The sequence below is a fragment of the Salvelinus namaycush genome, unplaced genomic scaffold (genome assembly GCF_016432855.1).
Source record: "Salvelinus namaycush isolate Seneca unplaced genomic scaffold, SaNama_1.0 Scaffold1709, whole genome shotgun sequence".
NCBI classification, from domain to species: domain Eukaryota; kingdom Metazoa; phylum Chordata; class Actinopteri; order Salmoniformes; family Salmonidae; genus Salvelinus; species Salvelinus namaycush.
In genome coordinates, this window is record NW_024058463.1 from 14,282 (window position 1) to 32,755 (window position 18,474).

The following is an 18,474-nucleotide window of genomic DNA, read 5'->3' on the forward strand; positions in this document are numbered from 1 at the left end:
GAGATATCAGAGGGCTCTAGAACAGTAGAGAGATATCAGAGGGCTCTAGAACAGTAGAGAGATATCAGAGGGCTCTAGAACAGTAGAGAGATATCAGAGGGCTCTAGAACAGTAGCGAGATATCAGAGGGCTCTAGAACAGTAGAGAGATATCAGAGGGCTCTAGAACAGTAGAGAGATATCAGAGGGCTCTAGAACAGTAGCGAGATATCAGAGGGCTCTAGAACAGTAGCGAGATATCAGAGGGCTCTAGAACAGTAGCGAGAGATCAGAGGGCTCTAGAACAGTAGAGAGATATCAGAGGGCTCTAGAACAGTAGAGAGAGATCAGAGGGCTCTAGAACAGTAGCGAGAGATCAGAGGGCTCTAGAACAGTAGAGAGATATCAGAGGGCTCTAGAACAGTAGAGAGAGATCAGAGGGCTCTAGAACAGTAGAGAGATATCAGAGGGCTCTAGAACAGTAGAGAGATATCAGAGGGCTAAGGAATAAAGAACCTTAAGCAGCAATATCTCTATTCCAACAACTCAGGAACCCTCTGAATTTAAAGGTTATAGTGTAATTTGGGTGAACTATCCCTTTAAGCAAACAGATAGCATCCCCGATGTACAAGAGAGTCATTGGAGGCTGGTAAAGGGAGGACGGCTCATAATAATGGCTGGAATGGAATAGATGGAACGGTGTCAAACACTGTGAAGAAACCAAGTCTAGATGTGTCTGATGCCTGTCTATTCATTCCAGCCATTACTATGAGTCCCTCCTCAGATTCAAGGTGGCACCAGCCACCACTGATAAGTGTACTGACTGAGACCTTTTAAAGAGGCACAACTGACTGAGACCTTTTAAAGAGGAACAACTGACTGAGACATTTTAAAGAGGAACAACTGACTGAGACATTTTAAAGAGGAACAACTGACTGAGACCTTTTAAAGAGGACCAACTGACTGAGACCTTTTAAAGAGGAACAACTGACTGAGACCTTTTAAAGAGGAACAACTGACTGAGACCTTTTAAAGAGGAACAACTGACTGAGACCTTTTAAAGAGGAACAACTGACTGAGACCTTTTAAAGAGGAACAACTGACTGAGACATTTTAAAGAGGAACAACTGACTGAGACCTTTTAAAGAGGAGCAACTGACTGAGACATTTTAAAGAGGAACAACTGACTGAGACCTTTTAAAGAGGAACAACTGACTGAGACATTTTAAAGAGGAGCAACTGACTGAGACCTTTTAAAGAGGAACAACTGACTGAGACATTTTAAAGAGGAACAACTGACTGAGACCTTTTAAAGAGGAGCAACTGACTGAGACCTTTTAAAGAGGAGCAACTGACTGAGACCTTTTAAAGAGGAGCAACTGACTGAGACATTTTAAAGAGGAACAACTGACTGAGACCTTTTAAAGAGGAGCAACTGACTGAGACATTTTAAAGAGGAACAACTGACTGAGACCTTTTAAAGAGGAACAACTGACTGAGACCTTTTAAAGAGGAACAACTGACTGAGACCTTTTAAAGAGGAGCAACTGACTGAGACCTTTTAAAGAGGAGCAACTGCACAGTGTGTAAGGTCCAATAAGACTTGCCTTCCTCTTCTGCATGTTTAACCATCTATAGCCATATGATGATGTCTGTGGACTGCTTTTTTCTAATCACCCAACTCCAATCTAAATGTCTGACTGACTTTAACATGTGTTTTTCACTGTGCTGTACGCTGTGGGTTAATTCCTTTGCTTCTGGCAGAGTTCTGGACGAACAGAATGATGGATGCAAATCTGTACAATCTGATGCACTATGGTGTCCTATGTTTTTGATATAACTCCTTTTTAAATGGTAGGATTGTTTTCATAGGTACTGCACACTATTACTGCACACTATTTTCATACGTCGATTTGTATTGTGTACTGTGTGAGGATCCACTTATACAGAAGAATGTGTGAGATTACTGACTGACTGAGTGGAATGGAGAAATGCCCACTGGTAGGTTAGATGTAATACCACGATGTACCACAGGGTGGCGCAGCGTTAATGTAATACCACGATGTACCACAGGGTGGCGCAGCGTTAATGTAATACCACGATGTACCACAAAGCGGCGCCGCTTTAATGTAATACCACGGTGTACCACAAGGCGGCGCAGCTATCTTAGAAACCACTACTGACTTCTTAATGGCATGCAGCGCAGTCACTTTAAAACACGTCACACCACTCGGGAGCATGGAGCCAAATTTAATACAATTGCACAAAATGATATCCTTGTTTATTACTGGTATTGCTTTGATAATTTGTAAGGTGTGTAGTTTGGTCTTGTTTTGTGAAGTGTTGCTTTCCAATCACTTTGGGGATTAGAGGTTTTATTAACTGAATTCTTGTAAGAAAATAAAATGTGATTTTTGAATAATGTTTCTGGTGTATTTTTTTTTAAATCTACTTTTAGCTCAGTGGTTTGGAAATAAAGAAGCAGCTTTGCAGTCAAAATATTACAGTTGTTGTTCGTTCTAGAAACTATGAAACGTATTCTCTCTCTCTGTCTTACACACACACACACGGCACACACACACACACACACACACACACACACACACACACACACACGGCACAATCATGATCCTGTCCATTTTTCTGCATTTTCACTTTTCGTTTTAGTCATTTAGCAGACGCTCTTATCCAGAGCAACTTAAAAGGGGCAGTTAGGGTTAAACACATTGCTCAAGGGCACATCGACAGGTTTTTCACTTAGTTGGCTCAGGGATTCAAACCAGCAGCTTTTCGGTTCATGGCTCAACGCTCTTAACCGCTAGGCTACCTGCCGCAAATGAACTGGATCGTCCTTTAGTTGGCCTGTAACTCTATTGAACTGGATCGTCCTTTAGTTGGCCTGTAACTCTATTGAACTGGATCGTCCTTTAGTTGGCCTGTAGCTCTATTGAACTGGATCGTCCATTAGTTGGCCTGTAACTCTATTGAACTGGATCGTCCTTTAGTTGGCCTGTAGCTCTATTGAACTGGATCGTCCTTTAGTTGGCCTGTAACTCTATTGAACTGGATCGTCCTTTAGTTGGCCTGTAGCTCTATTGAACTGGATCGTCCTTTAGTTGGCCTGTAGCTCTATTGAACTGGATCGTCCTTTAGTTGGCCTGTAGCTCTATTGAATTGGATCGTCCTTTCGTCTCCTCTGCTGAAGGAGATAGTGCCTCTACCAGTCCTAAAGAGATTCGTCTTCAGGGACACATCCATGCCCATATAACCAATCATAACCAGTCCTAAAGAGATTCGTCTTCAGGGACACATCCATGCCAATATAACCAATCATAACCAGACCTAAAGAGATTCGTCTTCAGGGACACATCCATGCCCATAGAACCAATCATAACCAGTCCTAAAGAGATTCGTCTTCAGGGACACATCCATGACCATAACCAATCATAACCAGACCTAAAGAGATTCGTCTTCAGGGACACATCCATGCCCATAGAACCAATCATAACCAGACCTAAAGAGATTCGTCTTCAGGGACACATCCATGCCAATATAACCAATCATAACCAGACCTAAAGAGATTCGTCTTCAGGGACACATCCATGCCCATAGAACCAATCATAACCAGTCCTAAAGAGATTCGTCTTCAGGGACACATCCATGCCAATATAACCAATCATAACCAGACCTAAAGAGATTCGTCTTCAGGGACACATCCATGACCATAACCAATCATAACCAGACCTAAAGAGATTCGTCTTCAGGGACACATCCATGACCATAACCAATCATAACCAGACCTAAAGAGATTCGTCTTCAGGGACACATCCATGACCATAACCAATCATAACCAGACCTAAAGAGATTCGTCTTCAGGGACACATCCATGCCAATATAACCAATCATAACCAGACCTAAAGAGATTCGTCTTCAGGGACACATCCATGCCAATATAACCAATCATAACCAGACCTAAAGAGATTCGTCTTCAGGGACACATCCATGCCCATAGAACCAATCATAACCAGTCCTAAAGAGATTCGTCTTCAGGGACACATCCATGCCCATAGAACCAATCATAACCAGTCCTAAAGAGATTCGTCTTCAGGGACACATCCATGCCCATAGAACCAATCATAACCAGTCCTAAAGAGATTCGTCTTCAGGGACACATCCATGCCAATATAACCAATCATAACCAGACCTAAAGAGATTCGTCTTCAGGGACACATCCATGCCCATAGAACCAATCATAACCAGTCCTAAAGAGATTCGTCTTCAGGGACACATCCATGCCCATAGAACCAATCATAACCTAACAATAATTGCATCTTTTAGTCGGATTTTTGCTAAATGAACAGTCAATTACATTTAGTCTTGTGGCAAGAAGACCCAGGCAAATCCAGGATTGCCGTGCAGACCTATACGGAATATAAACCACCTGCAACGATTTCAAAGATTTGACTGAGTTACAGTTCATTGAAGGAAATCAGTCAATTTAAATGAATTCATTAGGCTTTAATCTATGGATTTCACATGACTGGGAATACACATATGCATCTGTTGGTCACAGATACCTTTAATTTAAAAAAAAGCAGTCAGTATCTGATGTGACCATTTGCCTCATGCAGTACGATTACATCTCCTTCACATAGAGTTGATCAGGCTTTTGATTGTGGCCTGTGGAATGTTGTCCCACTCCTCTTCAATGGCTGTGAGAAGTTGCTGGATATTGGCGGGAACTGGAACACGCCGTCGTACACGTCGATCCAGAGCATCCCAAACATGCTCAATGGGGTGACATGTCTGGTGAGTAATGCAGGTCATAGAAGAACTGGGACATTTTCAGCTTCCTGGAATTGTGTCCAGATCCTTGCGACATGGGGCCGTGTATTATCATGCTGAAACATGAGGTGATGGCGGCAGATGAATGGCACGACAAAGGGCATCAGGATCTCATCATGAGATCTCATGACATCAGAAAACCGCTCAACCCACACAATGACATGAATCTGCCATCTGTGCCCGGTACAGTCGAAACCGGGACTAATCTGTGAAGAGCACGCATCTCCAGTCAAGACCCTGGTGAGGATGACGAGCAAGCAGATGAGCTTCCCTGAGACGGTTTCTGACAGTTTGTGCAGAAATTCTTCATTTTGTGCAAACCTACAGTTTTATCAGCTGTCCGGGTGGCTGCTCTCAGGTGAAGAAGCCAGATGTGGAGGTCCTGGGCTGGCGAATTCTCTAAAATGACAATGGAGACGGCTTATGGCAGAGAAATTAACATTTGATTCTCTGGCAACATCTCTGGTGGACATTCCTGCAGTCAGCATGCCAATTGCACGCTCCCCTCAAAACACATCTGTGGCCATTGTGTTGTGGGACAAAACTTTTACACTTTAGTAGCTTTTTATTGTCCCCAGCACAAGGTGCACCTGTGTAATGATCACGCTGTTTAATCAGCTTCTCGATATGCCACACCTGTCAGGTGGATGGATTAGGAGAAAGGAAAATGAGAAATGCTCACTAACAGCGACATAAAACAAAATTGTGTCCAAAATTTGAGAGAAATAAGCATTTTATTCTCCATGGAAAATTTCTGGGGATCTTTTAATTCAGCTCCTGAAACACGGGACCAACACTTTACATGTTGCGTTTTCTATTTTGGTTCAGTATATAATGCATGATAATACCATTCCCCCCTCTCTTCTCCTTCCTCTGTTCTCTTCCGAGGAGTGAAAGGAGATCCGGCCAGCAGCCGAGGTAGGGTCATAGGGGTATGTTATTCTAAACCGAAGCACCGTGTGCTCCGGCAGAAAATAGTCCCTTCGGAATGTGTATCTTTCACACTCAAACAATTGTTGTATTAGACCAGGTTTTCTGTCTTCGACCGGGAACAAGTGTCTTGACCTATCGGTTGCGTGATTTTATCAGCCACCGTAGAGATTTTGAATGTGTTGAAATCCGCTGGACGAGAAGGGGCTGCATGTAATGAAGTCCAACAATAGGCAGCGGAGAAAGAGACGGAGGGGAAGGAGAAGAAGGTAAAGGAGGGGGGAGGGTTGGCATGTTCTCCTCCCCGGCGGAAGGAGACGTTGCGCTCAGGCAGGAGAATGAATCGCAGCGCCACCGAGCCTGAATCCGACGTAGTAGAATGGAGCTGAGAATAATCAGAGTTACATTGTAGCCAGAAACAAACCGAATATTGTTACAATCTAACAGTTCCGTCGGAGGAATAGGACACAGCAATGCGAAGCCTGCGCTGAACAGCAGCGGCCGGGTGAGAAAGAGGTAGAAAGATGGGCGCCGTGCTACGGACTCTGTTGTTATGTAGTTTTTGTTTGCTAATACGAGGTGAGTTTTGATCTTTTTGCTCGTTTTGTTTATTTTTTCTTCCGTGGAAAGTTGGGGGGTGGGGGGGGGGGATATGGTTTCCAGAGGAGGGGATCCTAGTGTTCAGATTTGGGGCTCTTTCTTTGCAATGGCCTCGCTTGCTCATTAGTGGGGCCCAGTGAAGGGGATGTGATTTGCTCATCATCAGGAGTAGCTAGCTAACGTTAGCATGATGGCTAACTACAACACAGTGTTTTCCATAGCGCCTTGCTACCTGTGTTGAATGCCTGTATCTACTGTAACTAGCTAACGTTAGCAGGATGGCTAACTACAACACAGTGTTTTCCATAGCGCCTTGCTACCTGTGTTGAATGCCTGTATCTACTGTAACTAGCTAACGTTAGCAGGATGGCTAACTACAACACAGTGTTTTCCATAGCGCCTTACTACCTGTGTTGAATGCCTGTATCTACTGTAACTAGCTAACGTTAGCAGGATGGCTAACTACAACACAGTGTTTTGCATAGCGCCTTGCTACCTGTGTTGAATGCCTGTATCTACTGTAACTAGCTAACGTTAGCAGGATGGCTAACTACAACACAGTGTTTTCCATAGCGCCTTACTACCTGTGTTGAATGCCTGTATCTACTGTAACCAGCTAACGTTAGCAGGATGGCTAACTACAACACAGTGTTTTGCATAGCGCCTTGCTACCTGTGTTGAATGCCTGTATCTACTGTAACTAGCTAACGTTAGCAGGATGGCTAACTACAACACAGTGTTTTCCATAGCGCCTTACTACCTGTGTTGAATGCCTGTATCTACTGTAACCAGCTAACGTTAGCAGGATGGCTAACTACAACACAGTGTTTTCCATAGCGCCTTGCTACCTGTGTTGAATGCCTGTATCTACTGTAACTAGCTAACGTTAGCAGGATGGCTAACTACAACACAGTGTTTTCCATAGCGCCTTGCTACCTGTGTTGAATGCCTGTATCTACTGTAACTAGCTAGGTGGCTATCCAATGATTTTTAACTAGCTAGTCATTTTTATTTCCACTGTTGGTTTGCAACATTTTAGTTAAGTTAGCAGTGATTTTACTAGTTGTTTGTAGTATTCCACACCTGTTTAAGCCACGGCAGATATTTTCTACAGTTACTGTTGTGATTTAACTAACTATCTCAGCCAACCAGAGAGAGTCCCTGATACCTAGCTAAGTCTGCTAGCTAAACTGGCTAACAATAATGTCGACTGCGTATGTTACATTTTTAAACGTTAAAATGTGCCTCCACAGACAAGACACAGTTGTTGCATACGTTCATTTGGAAAGAGTAACTAACTACTTTTTGCAAGTCAATTATATAAAAGTAGCTAACTAGTTACAATATAAAACGGATGAATAACGTTAGAACAGAGGACGTTCATTGGCGTTGCTTTCATAATTTATTGGACAACATTCTACAAAGTCTTGTAAGTAACTAGGCTAATGTGGATTGTAGTTCTCTAACCAGCTATATACGAATATGTCAAGACCGATTTGTACTTAAATATTAGTTTTACACTGCATGGTGACCGTGTAAACATCTGTTAAAATAATCATGGATTCCTTGTTCACACAATTTGCAAAGGGAGCTTAATCTGGACTACATCTCATTCTCACATAAACCTCATTCAATCTGGACTGCGTCTCATTCTCACATAAACCTCATTCAATCTGGACTACGTCTCATTCTCACATAAACCTCATTCAATCTGGACTGCGTCTCATTCTCACATAAACCTCATTCAATCTGGACTGCGTCTCATTCTCACACTAACCTCATTCAATCTGGACTACGTCTCATTCTCACACTAACCTCATTCAATCTGGACTGCGTCTCATTCTCACACTAACCTCATTCAATCTGGACTGCGTCTCATTCTCACATAAACCTCATTCAATCTGGACTGCGTCTCATTCTCACATAAACCTCATTCAATCTGGACTGCGTCTCATTCTCACATAAACCTCATTCAATCTGGACTACGTCTCATTCTCACATAAACCTCATTCAATCTGGACTACGTCTCATTCTCACACTAACCTCATTCAATCTGGACTGCGTCTCATTCTCACATAAACCTCATTCAATCTGGACTGCGTCTCATTCTCACACTAACCTCATTCAATCTGGACTGCGTCTCATTCTCACATAAACCTCATTCAATCTGGACTGCGTCTCATTCTCACACTAACCTCATTCAATCTGGACTACGTCTCATTCTCACATAAACCCAATTCATTGGTCTCTGTCTAGTAGGGAAGGCACGTGAGGTCACTGTGTTGCACTACGGAGGGGAAGTCTCTCTCTCCCAGGAGTCATACCCATCATGTCTTTGGCGTTCCCCAGTTTTTGATATAAAAGGTTTAGTTTCACCTACGAGATGTCAAAGTAGACTGCAGTTTATTCAAGTCTTTGGTAGAATCAGAGGGGCTCTAACTGCCAAACCGGTGTAAAGACGATTTAGTTTGCTCCTGCCGTTCAGTGAAGTAAGTGCCCTTCATATTTAGTTGGCATAGATGGACTATTATTGTGTAATAGGTTTATCACCGTGTACTCTGAAACTAATGTTCAGATACGATGTGATGTGAATGTTTTCAGTCTGGTCTGAGGGGTATTGAATTCAGTGGGTTCCCAAGTGGCTCCCTATTCCCTATAATGGACCCGGACCCATAGGCTGAATCCCAAGTGACACTCATATTCCCTATGTGATTTTTGGTAGTTGTAGTCACGTCTGAGTAGTATTGAGCAGTAATACTGGCTACAGTAGGCTCGACCCTCTCGCTCGCCATCTGGCAGCCATATTGGATGACGTGGAGGAAAGGAAAAGCAGAGTGAAGTGGTTGAACTTTCATTCAACTGTTCTCAGAAAGCACTGGTGTTTTTGGATCGGAAAGCACTGGTGTTTTTGGGATCAGAAAGCCCTGGTGTTTATGGATCAGAAAGCCCTGGTGTTTATGGATCAGAAAGCACTGGTGTTTATGGATCAGAAAGCCCTGGTGTTTTTGGGATCAGAAAGCCCTGGTGTTTTTGGGATCAGAAAGCCCTGGTGTTTTTGGGATCAGAAAGCACTGGTGTTTTTGGGATCAGAAAGCACTGGTGTTTTTGGGATCAGAAAGCACTGGTGTTTTTGGGATCAGAAAGCACTGGTGTTTTTGGGATCGGAAAGCACTGGTGTTTTTGGGATCGGAAAGCACTGGTGTTTTTGGGATCGGAAAGCACTGGTGTTTTTGGGATCGGAAAGCACTGGTGTTTTTGGGATCAGAAAGCACTGGTGTTTTTGGGATCAGAAAGCCCTGGTGTTTTTGGGATCAGAAAGCACTGGTCTCAAGACAACATGGAGGAGGATAACTCAAGTTTGAAACGTCTCTGAACAAGGTCCAGTCTGTGAAGAACGAGCTGCCTCTAGCAAGTTGTTGAATCTGTTTGTAGTGTGATATCCCTATAATGGTTAGAGGTCACTATTAGAGGTCGACCTCTAGTCACTACAGAGAGGAGTAGTTCAGACTCTAAAACTAATGGACGTTTCTCCTCTGACTTGGTTATCTGTTCCCCGGCTGACTTGGTTATCTGTCCCCCTGGCTGACTTGGTTATCTGTCCCCCCTGGCTGACTTGGTTATCTGTCCCCCTGGCTGACTTGGTTATCTGTCCCCCCTGGCTGACTTGGTTATCTGTCCCCCCTGGCTGACTTGGTTATCTGTCCCCCCTGGCTGACTTGGTTATCTGTCCCCCCTGGCTGACTTGGTTATCTGTCCCCCCTGGCTGACTTGGTTATCTGTCCCCCCTGGCTGACTTGGTTATCTGTCCCCCCTGGCTGACTTGGTTATCTGTCCCCCCCGGCTGACTTGGTTATCTGTCCCCCCTGGCTGACTTGGTTATCTGTCCCCCCGGCTGACTTGGTTATTTGACTTGGTTATTTGTCCCCCCGGCTGACTTGGTTATCTGTCCCCCCGGCTGACTTGGTTATCTGTCCCCCCTGGCTGACTTGGTTATCTGTCCCCCCTGGCTGACTTGGTTATCTGTCCCCCCTGGCTGACTTGGTTATCTGTCCCCCCCGGCTGACTTGGTTATCTGTCCCCCCCGGCTGACTTGGTTATCTGTCCCCCCCGGCTGACTTGGTTATCTGTCCCCCCTGGCTGACGTGGGCCCTTCAGGAATAGGCTTGAGGTATGCGACCTGGCAACCATAGAAACAGCTTCCAAGAAGTTACTGCTCTCACTTATAGTGGTGGTCAGAACATGGTGGAATTCGACCTTGGGTTTCAAATGGCCACCTATTCCCTATATAGTGCACTACTTTTGAACACAGCCCAGGGTCTATATAGTGCACTACTTTTGAACACAGCCCAGGGTCTAATATAGTGCACTACTTTTGAACACAGCCCAGGGTCTATATAGTGCACTACTTTTGAACACAGCCCAGGGTCTAATATAGTGCACTACTTTTGAACACAGCCCAGGGTCTATATAGTGCACTACTTTTGAACACAGCCCAGGGTCTATATAGTGCACTACTTTTGAACACAGCCCAGGGTCTATATAGTGCACTACTTTTGAACACAGCCCAGGGTCTATATAGTGCACTACTTTTGAACACAGCCCAGGGTCTATATAGTGCACTACTTTTGAACACAGCCCAGGGTCTATATAGTGCACTACTTTTGAACACAGCCCAGGGTCTATATAGTGCACTACTTTTGAACACAGCCCAGGGTCTATATAGTGCACTACTTTTGAACACAGCCCAGGGTCTATATAGTGCACTACTTTTGAACACAGCCCAGGGTCTATATAGTGCACTACTTTTGAACACAGCCCAGGGTCTATATAGTGCACTACTTTTGAACACAGCCCAGGGTCTATATAGTGCACTACTTTTGAACACAGCCCAGGGTCTATATAGTGCACTACTTTTGAACACAGCCCAGGGTCTATATAGTGCACTACTTTTGAACACAGCCCAGGGTCTATATAGTGCACTACTTTTGAACACAGCCCATGGTCTATATAGTGCACTACTTTTGAACACAGCCCATGGTCTATATAGTGCACTACTTTTGAACACAGCCCAGGGTCTATATAGTGCACTACTTTTGAACACAGCCCAGGGTCTATATAGTGCACTACTTTTGAACACAGCCCAGGGTCTATATAGTGCACTACTTTTGAACACAGCCCAGGGTCTATATAGTGCACTACTTTTGAACACAGCCCAGGGTCTATATAGTGCACTACTTTTGAACACAGCCCAGGGTCTATATAGTGCACTACTTTTGAACACAGCCCAGGGTCTATATAGTGCACTACTTTTGAACACAGCCCAGTAGTACTGTAGGGGTACTGTAGGGGTGTCGTAGTGTTGTAGGGGTGTCGTAGTGTTGTAGGGGTGTCGAAGTGTTGTAGGGGTGTCGTAGGACTGTAGGGGTGTCGTAGGGGTGTCGTAGGACTGTAGGGGTGTCGTAGGGGTGTCGTAGGACTTTAGGGGTGTCGTAGGGGTGTCGTAGGACTGTAGGGGTGTCGTAGGACTGTAGGGGTGTCGTAGGGGTGTCGTAGGACTGTAGGGGTGTCGTAGGGGTGTCGTAGGGGTGTCGTAGGACTGTAGGGGTGTCGTAGGACTGTAGGGGTGTCGTAGGACTGTAGGGGTGTCGTAGGGGTGTCGTAGGACTGTAGGGGTGTCGTAGGACTGTTGTAGGTGTCGTAGGACTGTTGTAGGACTGTAGGGGGGTTGTAGGGGTGTCGTAGGACTGTAGGGGGGTTGTAGGGGTGTCGTAGGACTGTAGGGGTGTCGTAGGGGTGTCGTAGGACTGTAGGGGTGTCGTAGGGGTGTCGTAGGACTGTAGGGGTGTCGTAGGGGTGTCATAGTACTATGTAGTATTTCTGTCTGACCCTATTCCCCCCCACCAGGTGTACCCCTCCTGCTGTACGCCAACCGGCGGGACCTGCGGCTGGTGGATGCGGCTCACGGCAGGGCCAACGCCACGGTGGTGGTGGGCGGTCTGGAGGACGCTGCCGCTGTGGATTACGTATACGCTCAGGGATTGGTCTACTGGAGTGACGTCAGCGAGGAGGCCATCAAACGCACCACCTTCAACCAATCAGGGCCCGGCACGGCGGCGGCGGCCCAGACCGTGGTTGTATCGGGGCTGGCGTCTCCGGACGGCCTGGCCTGTGATTGGTTAGGCAGGAAGCTGTACTGGACGGACTCCGAGACCAATCGGATAGAGGTGGCTGAGCTGGATGGATCGTTACGGAGAGTTCTGTTCTGGCAGGACCTGGACCAGCCCCGAGCCATCTCTCTGGACCCGGGGAGAGGGTGAGTACCTGACAACCTGTCGTAAAGGAGTGCTCGGTAGAACTACCAGGACCCGGCTTGGTCTGGGAGGAGGAGGAGTGTCTCACATTTGTCCCTTACCTGGATTGGGTTGCAAGGTTCCTAAAACCAAGAGCTTCTCCCTCGAACAGACGTATCCGTCCATCTGGAGGATACTAGAACGTTAGGGAACAGTGCAGGCTGGAGGTACAGGGACGTGTCTCTCCGTCTGGAGGATACTAGAACGTTAGGGAACAGTGCAGGCTGGAGGTACAGGGACGTGTGTCTCTGGAGGATACTAGAACGTTAGGGAACAGTGCAGGCTGGAGGTACAGGGACGTGTGTCTCTGGAGGATACTAGAACGTTAGGGAACAGTGCAGGCTGGAGGTACAGGGACGTGTCTCCGTCTGGAGGATACTAGAACGTTAGGGAACAGTGCAGGCTGGAGGTACAGGGACGTGTGTCTCTGGAGGATACTAGAACGTTAGGGAACAGTGCAGGCTGGAGGTACAGGGACGTGTCTCTCCGTCTGGAGGATACTAGAACGTTAGGGAACAGTGCAGGCTGGAGGTACAGGGACGTGTCTCCGTCTGGAGGATACTAGAACGTTAGGGAACAGTGCAGGCTGGAGGTACAGGGACGTGTGACTCCGTCTGGAGGATACTAGAACGTTAGGGAACAGTGCAGGCTGGAGGTACAGGGACGTGTGTCTCTGGAGGATACTAGAACGTTAGGGAACAGTGCAGGCTGGAGGTACAGGGACGTGTCTCTCCGTCTGGAGGATACTAGAACGTTAGGGAACAGTGCAGGCTGGAGGTACAGGGACGTGTCTCTCCGTCTGGAGGATACTAGAACGTTAGGGAACAGTGCAGGCTGGAGGTACAGGGACGTGTCTCTCCGTCTGGAGGATACTAGAACGTTAGGGAACAGTGCAGGCTGGAGGTACAGGGACGTGTCTCCGTCTGGAGGATACTAGAACGTTAGGGAACAGTGCAGGCTGGAGGTACAGGGACGTGTCTCCGTCTGGAGGATACTAGAACGTTAGGGAACAGTGCAGGCTGGAGGTACAGGGACGTGTCTCCGTCTGGAGGATACTAGAACGTTAGGGAACAGTGCAGGCTGGAGGTACAGGGACGTGTCTCTCCGTCTGGAGGATACTAGAACGTTAGGGAACAGTGCAGGCTGGAGGTACAGGGACGTGTCTCCGTCTGGAGGATACTAGAACGTTAGGGAACAGTACAGGCTGGAGGTACAGGGACGTGTCTCTCCGTCTGGAGGATACTAGAACGGTAGGGAACAGTGCAGGCTGGAGGTACAGGGACGTGTCTCCGTCTGGAGGATACTAGAACGTTAGGGAACAGTACAGGCTGGAGGTACAGGGACGTGTCTCCGTCTGGAGGATACTAGAACGTTAGGGAACAGTGCAGGCTGGAGGTACAGGGACGTGTCTCTCCGTCTGGAGGATACTAGAACGTTAGGGAACAGTGCAGGCTGGAGGTACAGGGACGTGTCTCTCCGTCTGGAGGATACTAGAACGTTAGGGAACAGTGCAGGCTGGAGGTACAGGGACGTGTCTCCGTCTGGAGGATACTAGAACGTTAGGGAACAGTGCAGGCTGGAGGTACAGGGACGTGTCTCTCCGTCTGGAGGATACTAGAACGTTAGGGAACAGTGCAGGCTGGAGGTACAGGGACGTGTCTCTCCGTCTGGAGGATACTAGAACGTTAGGGAACAGTGCAGGCTGGAGGTACAGGGACGTGTCTCCGTCTGGAGGATACTAGAACGTTAGGGAACAGTGCAGGCTGGAGGTACAGGGACGTGTCTCCGTCTGGAGGATACTAGAACGTTAGGGAACAGTGCAGGCTGGAGGTACAGGGACGTGTCTCCGTCTGGAGGATACTAGAACGTTAGGGAACAGTGCAGGCTGGAGGTACAGGGACGTGTCTCCGTCTGGAGGATACTAGAACGTTAGGGAACAGTGCAGGCTGGAGGTACAGGGACGTGTCTCTCCGTCTGGAGGATACTAGAACGTTAGGGAACAGTGCAGGCTGGAGGTACAGGGACGTGTCTCTCCGTCTGGAGGATACTAGAACGTTAGGGAACAGTGCAGGCTGGAGGTACAGGGACGTGTCTCTCCGTCTGGAGGATACTAGAACGTTAGGGAACAGTGCAGGCTGGAGGTACAGGGACGTGTCTCTCCGTCTGGAGGATACTAGAACGTTAGGGAACAGTGCAGGCTGGAGGTACAGGGACGTGTCTCTCCGTCTGGAGGATACTAGAACGTTAGGGAACAGTGCAGGCTGGAGGTACAGGGACGTGTCTCTCCGTCTGGAGGATACTAGAACGTTAGGGAACAGTGCAGGCTGGAGGTACAGGGACGTGTGTCCGTCTGGAAGATACTAGAACGTTAGGGAACAGTGCAGGCTGGAGGTACAGGGACGTGTCTCCGTCTGGAGGATACTAGAACGTTAGGGAACAGTGCAGGCTGGAGGTACAGGGACGTGTCTCCGTCTGGAGGATACTAGAACGTTAGGGAACAGTGCAGGCTGGAGGTACAGGGACGTGTCTCTCCGTCTGGAGGATACTAGAACGTTAGGGAACAGTGCAGGCTGGAGGTACAGGGACGTGTCTCCGTCTGGAGGATGGCTAATATGTCTGTACCTCGTCTAGATTTACACTAGTGGCTAATGTGTCGCTTAGAGATTTACTGTCTACTGGTCAGTGGACACGGCTGTTGACACTGTTTGTTTACTCTGTACTGGTCAGTGGACACGGCTGTTGACACTGTTTGTTTACTCTGTACTGGTCAGTGGACACGGCTGTTGACACTTTGTTTACATTTCACCAGTCTGCTCTCTAGTGAGTGGATGTAATAGGTTTGTCTCTTTCAGTAGTTCGGCCAGCTGGGACAGACAAGATCTCTGTCACATACATTTAGGTGTGTCACATAGTTTCCATTTTGAATCAGCTGCTTGTCAAATCTCAAACTCAAATAGTCTTTTCTTCAGCTGAGATGAGCTACAGTTGAAGTAGGAAGTTTACATACACTGAGGTTGGGGTCATTAAAACTAGTTTTTCAACCACTCCACAAATGTCTTGTTAACAAACTATAGTTTTGGCAAGTCAGTTAGGACATCTACTTTCTGCATGACACAAGTCATTTTTCCAACTATTGTTTACAGACAGATTATTTCACTTATAATTCACTGTATCACAATTCCAGTGGGTCAGAAGTTTACATACACTAAGTTGACTGTGCCTTTAAACAGCTTGGAAAATTCCAGAAAATGATGTCATGGCTTTAGAAGCTTCTGATAGGCTAATTGACATCATTTGAGTCATGTGGATGTATTTCAAGGCCTACCTTCAAACTCAGTGCTTCTTTGCTTGACATCATGGGAAAATCTAAATAAATCATCCAAGACCTCAGAAAAACCACCTGAACAGGTGGGGGAGGTGTGCAAGGGCTCCAGTCCCACATAAACAGGTGGGGGGGGGGGGAGGCAGTCTAATGATTGTGTATTATTGGGTTATGCTCGTTGCTGGGCTCAGGTCTCTTTTGGAAGCCCTCAGGATGTGACTGAGGAGAGTTTGATTCTCCCAGGAGGGTCACGGTGGGGCTGTGGTGACCTAGAGGGGACGAGTGTTACTACGCAGGGCTGACCAGGTGAACCTATGGGTAACCTGAGAGTGAAGCCAGACAAAGGCTTCAAGAGGAATCCGATACTGTGGATGCTGGACCATACTGGAGGGCTGGCCTGAGCTCCCATACACCCCTCACCCCCTCTCAGCTGAAGCCGACTCTCTCCTCAGGTAACACGTGTTGCCCATCACCCCCCCTCACTAAACATGACCCCTAGTCACCCTATGTATCCTATAGCTGAGGCTAATGGCCCCTGGTCGTCCTATAGCTGAGGGTAATGGCCCCTGGTCGTCCTATAGCTGAGGGTAATGGCCCCTGGTCGTCCTATAGCTGAGGGTAATGGCCCCTGGTCGTCCTATAGCTGAGGGTAATGGCCCCTGGTCGTCCTATAGCTGAGGGTAATGGCCCCTGGTCGTCCTATAGCTGAGGGTAATGGCCCCTGGTCGTCCTATAGCTGAGGATAATGGCCCCTGGTCGTCCTATAGCTGAGGGTGATGGCCCCTGGTCGTCCTATAGCTGAGGGTGATGGCCCCTGGTCGTCCTATAGCTGAGGGTAATGGCCCCTGGTCGTCCTATAGCTGAGGGTAATGACCCCTGGTCGTCCTATAGCTGAGGGTAATGGCCCCTGGTCGTCCTATAGCTGAGGGTAATGGCCCCTGGTCACCTTATAGCTGAGGGTAATGGCCCCTGGTCACCTTATAGCTGAGGGTAATGGCCCCTGGTCACCTTATAGCTGAGGGTAATGGCCCCTGGTCACCTTATAGCTGAGGGTAATGGCCCCTGGTCACCTTATAGCTGAGGGTAATGGCCCCTGGTCACCTTATAGCTGAGGGTAATGGCCCCTGGTCACCTTATAGCTGAGGGTAATGGCCCCTGGTCGTCCTATAGCTGAGGGTAATGGCCCCTGGTCGTCCTATAGCTGAGGGTAATGGCCCCTGGTCGTCCTATAGCTGAGGGTAATGGCCCCTGGTCGTCCTATAGCTGAGGGTAATGGCCACCTTTCATTTCTCAGCCCCTCTAAGGCTATGGGCCATTGGGTCTATTGCAGTACTCTACCCCTGGTCCCTCCCCAGGAGCAGGGGCTACTGGTGTTATCCTACACCCACTAGGAGAGCTTTGATCCAGGTTGACTTCCAGACCATCCTTCCCAGACTCCAGTTTAGGGCTGGCCAACACGGCCAAAATATATCACAGCATGTTTACATTTTTGTTTTGAGCAATACAAATTCTAAATTTGCTTTGAGTTGTGCGTGGCCCGAGGGTGGCAACACATAAGTGATTTCAATGGATCTTTCTCCATTCGGATTGGTTTATACTGTTCAATTATTATAATTTTTTAATGTAACCTTTATTTAACTAGGTAAGTCAGTTGAGAACAAATTCTTATTTTACAATGAATGCCTCCCGGGGAACAGTGGGTTAACTGCCTTGTTCAGGGGCAGAACGACAGATTTGTACCTTGTCAGCTCGGGGATTCGATCTAGCCACCTTTCTGTTACTGGCCCATCGCTCTAACCACTAGGCTACCTGCCACCCCATAATAACCACTAGGCTACCTGCCGACCCCATAATAACCACTAGGCTACCTGCCGACCCCATAATAACCACTAGGCTACCTGCCGACCCCATAATAACCACTAGGCTACCTGCCGACCCCATAATAACCACTAGGCTACCTGCCGACCCCATAATAACCACTAGGCTACCTGCCGACCCCATAATAACCACTAGGCTACCTGCCGACCCCATAATAACCACTAGGCTACCTGCCGACCCCATAATAACCACTAGGCTACCTGCCGACCCCATAATAACCACTAGGCTACCTGACGACCCCATAATAACCACTAGGCTACCTGCCGACCCCATAATAACCACTAGGCTACCTGCCGACCCCATAATAACCACTAGGCTACCTGCCGACCCCATAATAACCACTAGGCTACCTGCCGACCCCATAATAACCACTAGGCTACCTGCCGACCCCATAATAACCACTAGGCTACCTGCCGACCCTGCAAAATTAAACTTCAACCCTAAAACAAGTTTCTATATTTCCTGCATTCATTTGAGATCATTTCCACGATATTCGCAACAAATCTAGGCCTTATTTTTAACCAAATGTTGCAATTTGAGATTTGACTAGTGATTTAGATCAAACACTTGG

At 47.4% G+C, this 18,474-nt stretch overlaps 1 protein-coding gene across 1 annotated transcript in view; it reads left to right on the top strand.

Annotated features, from left to right (window-relative positions):
• Window positions 1-6,071: 6,071 nt before the first annotated feature.
• LOC120037342 (low-density lipoprotein receptor-related protein 6-like) overlaps window positions 6,072-18,474 on the top strand; it is a 33,333-nt gene continuing 20,930 nt past the window's right edge. Inside the window, exons 1-2 of the mRNA XM_038983495.1 lie at window positions 6,072-6,332; window positions 12,258-12,666. Coding sequence (XP_038839423.1) covers window positions 6,278-6,332; window positions 12,258-12,666 — 464 coding nt within the window. The 5' untranslated portion in view covers window positions 6,072-6,277. The remainder of the gene's footprint in view (window positions 6,333-12,257; window positions 12,667-18,474) is intronic.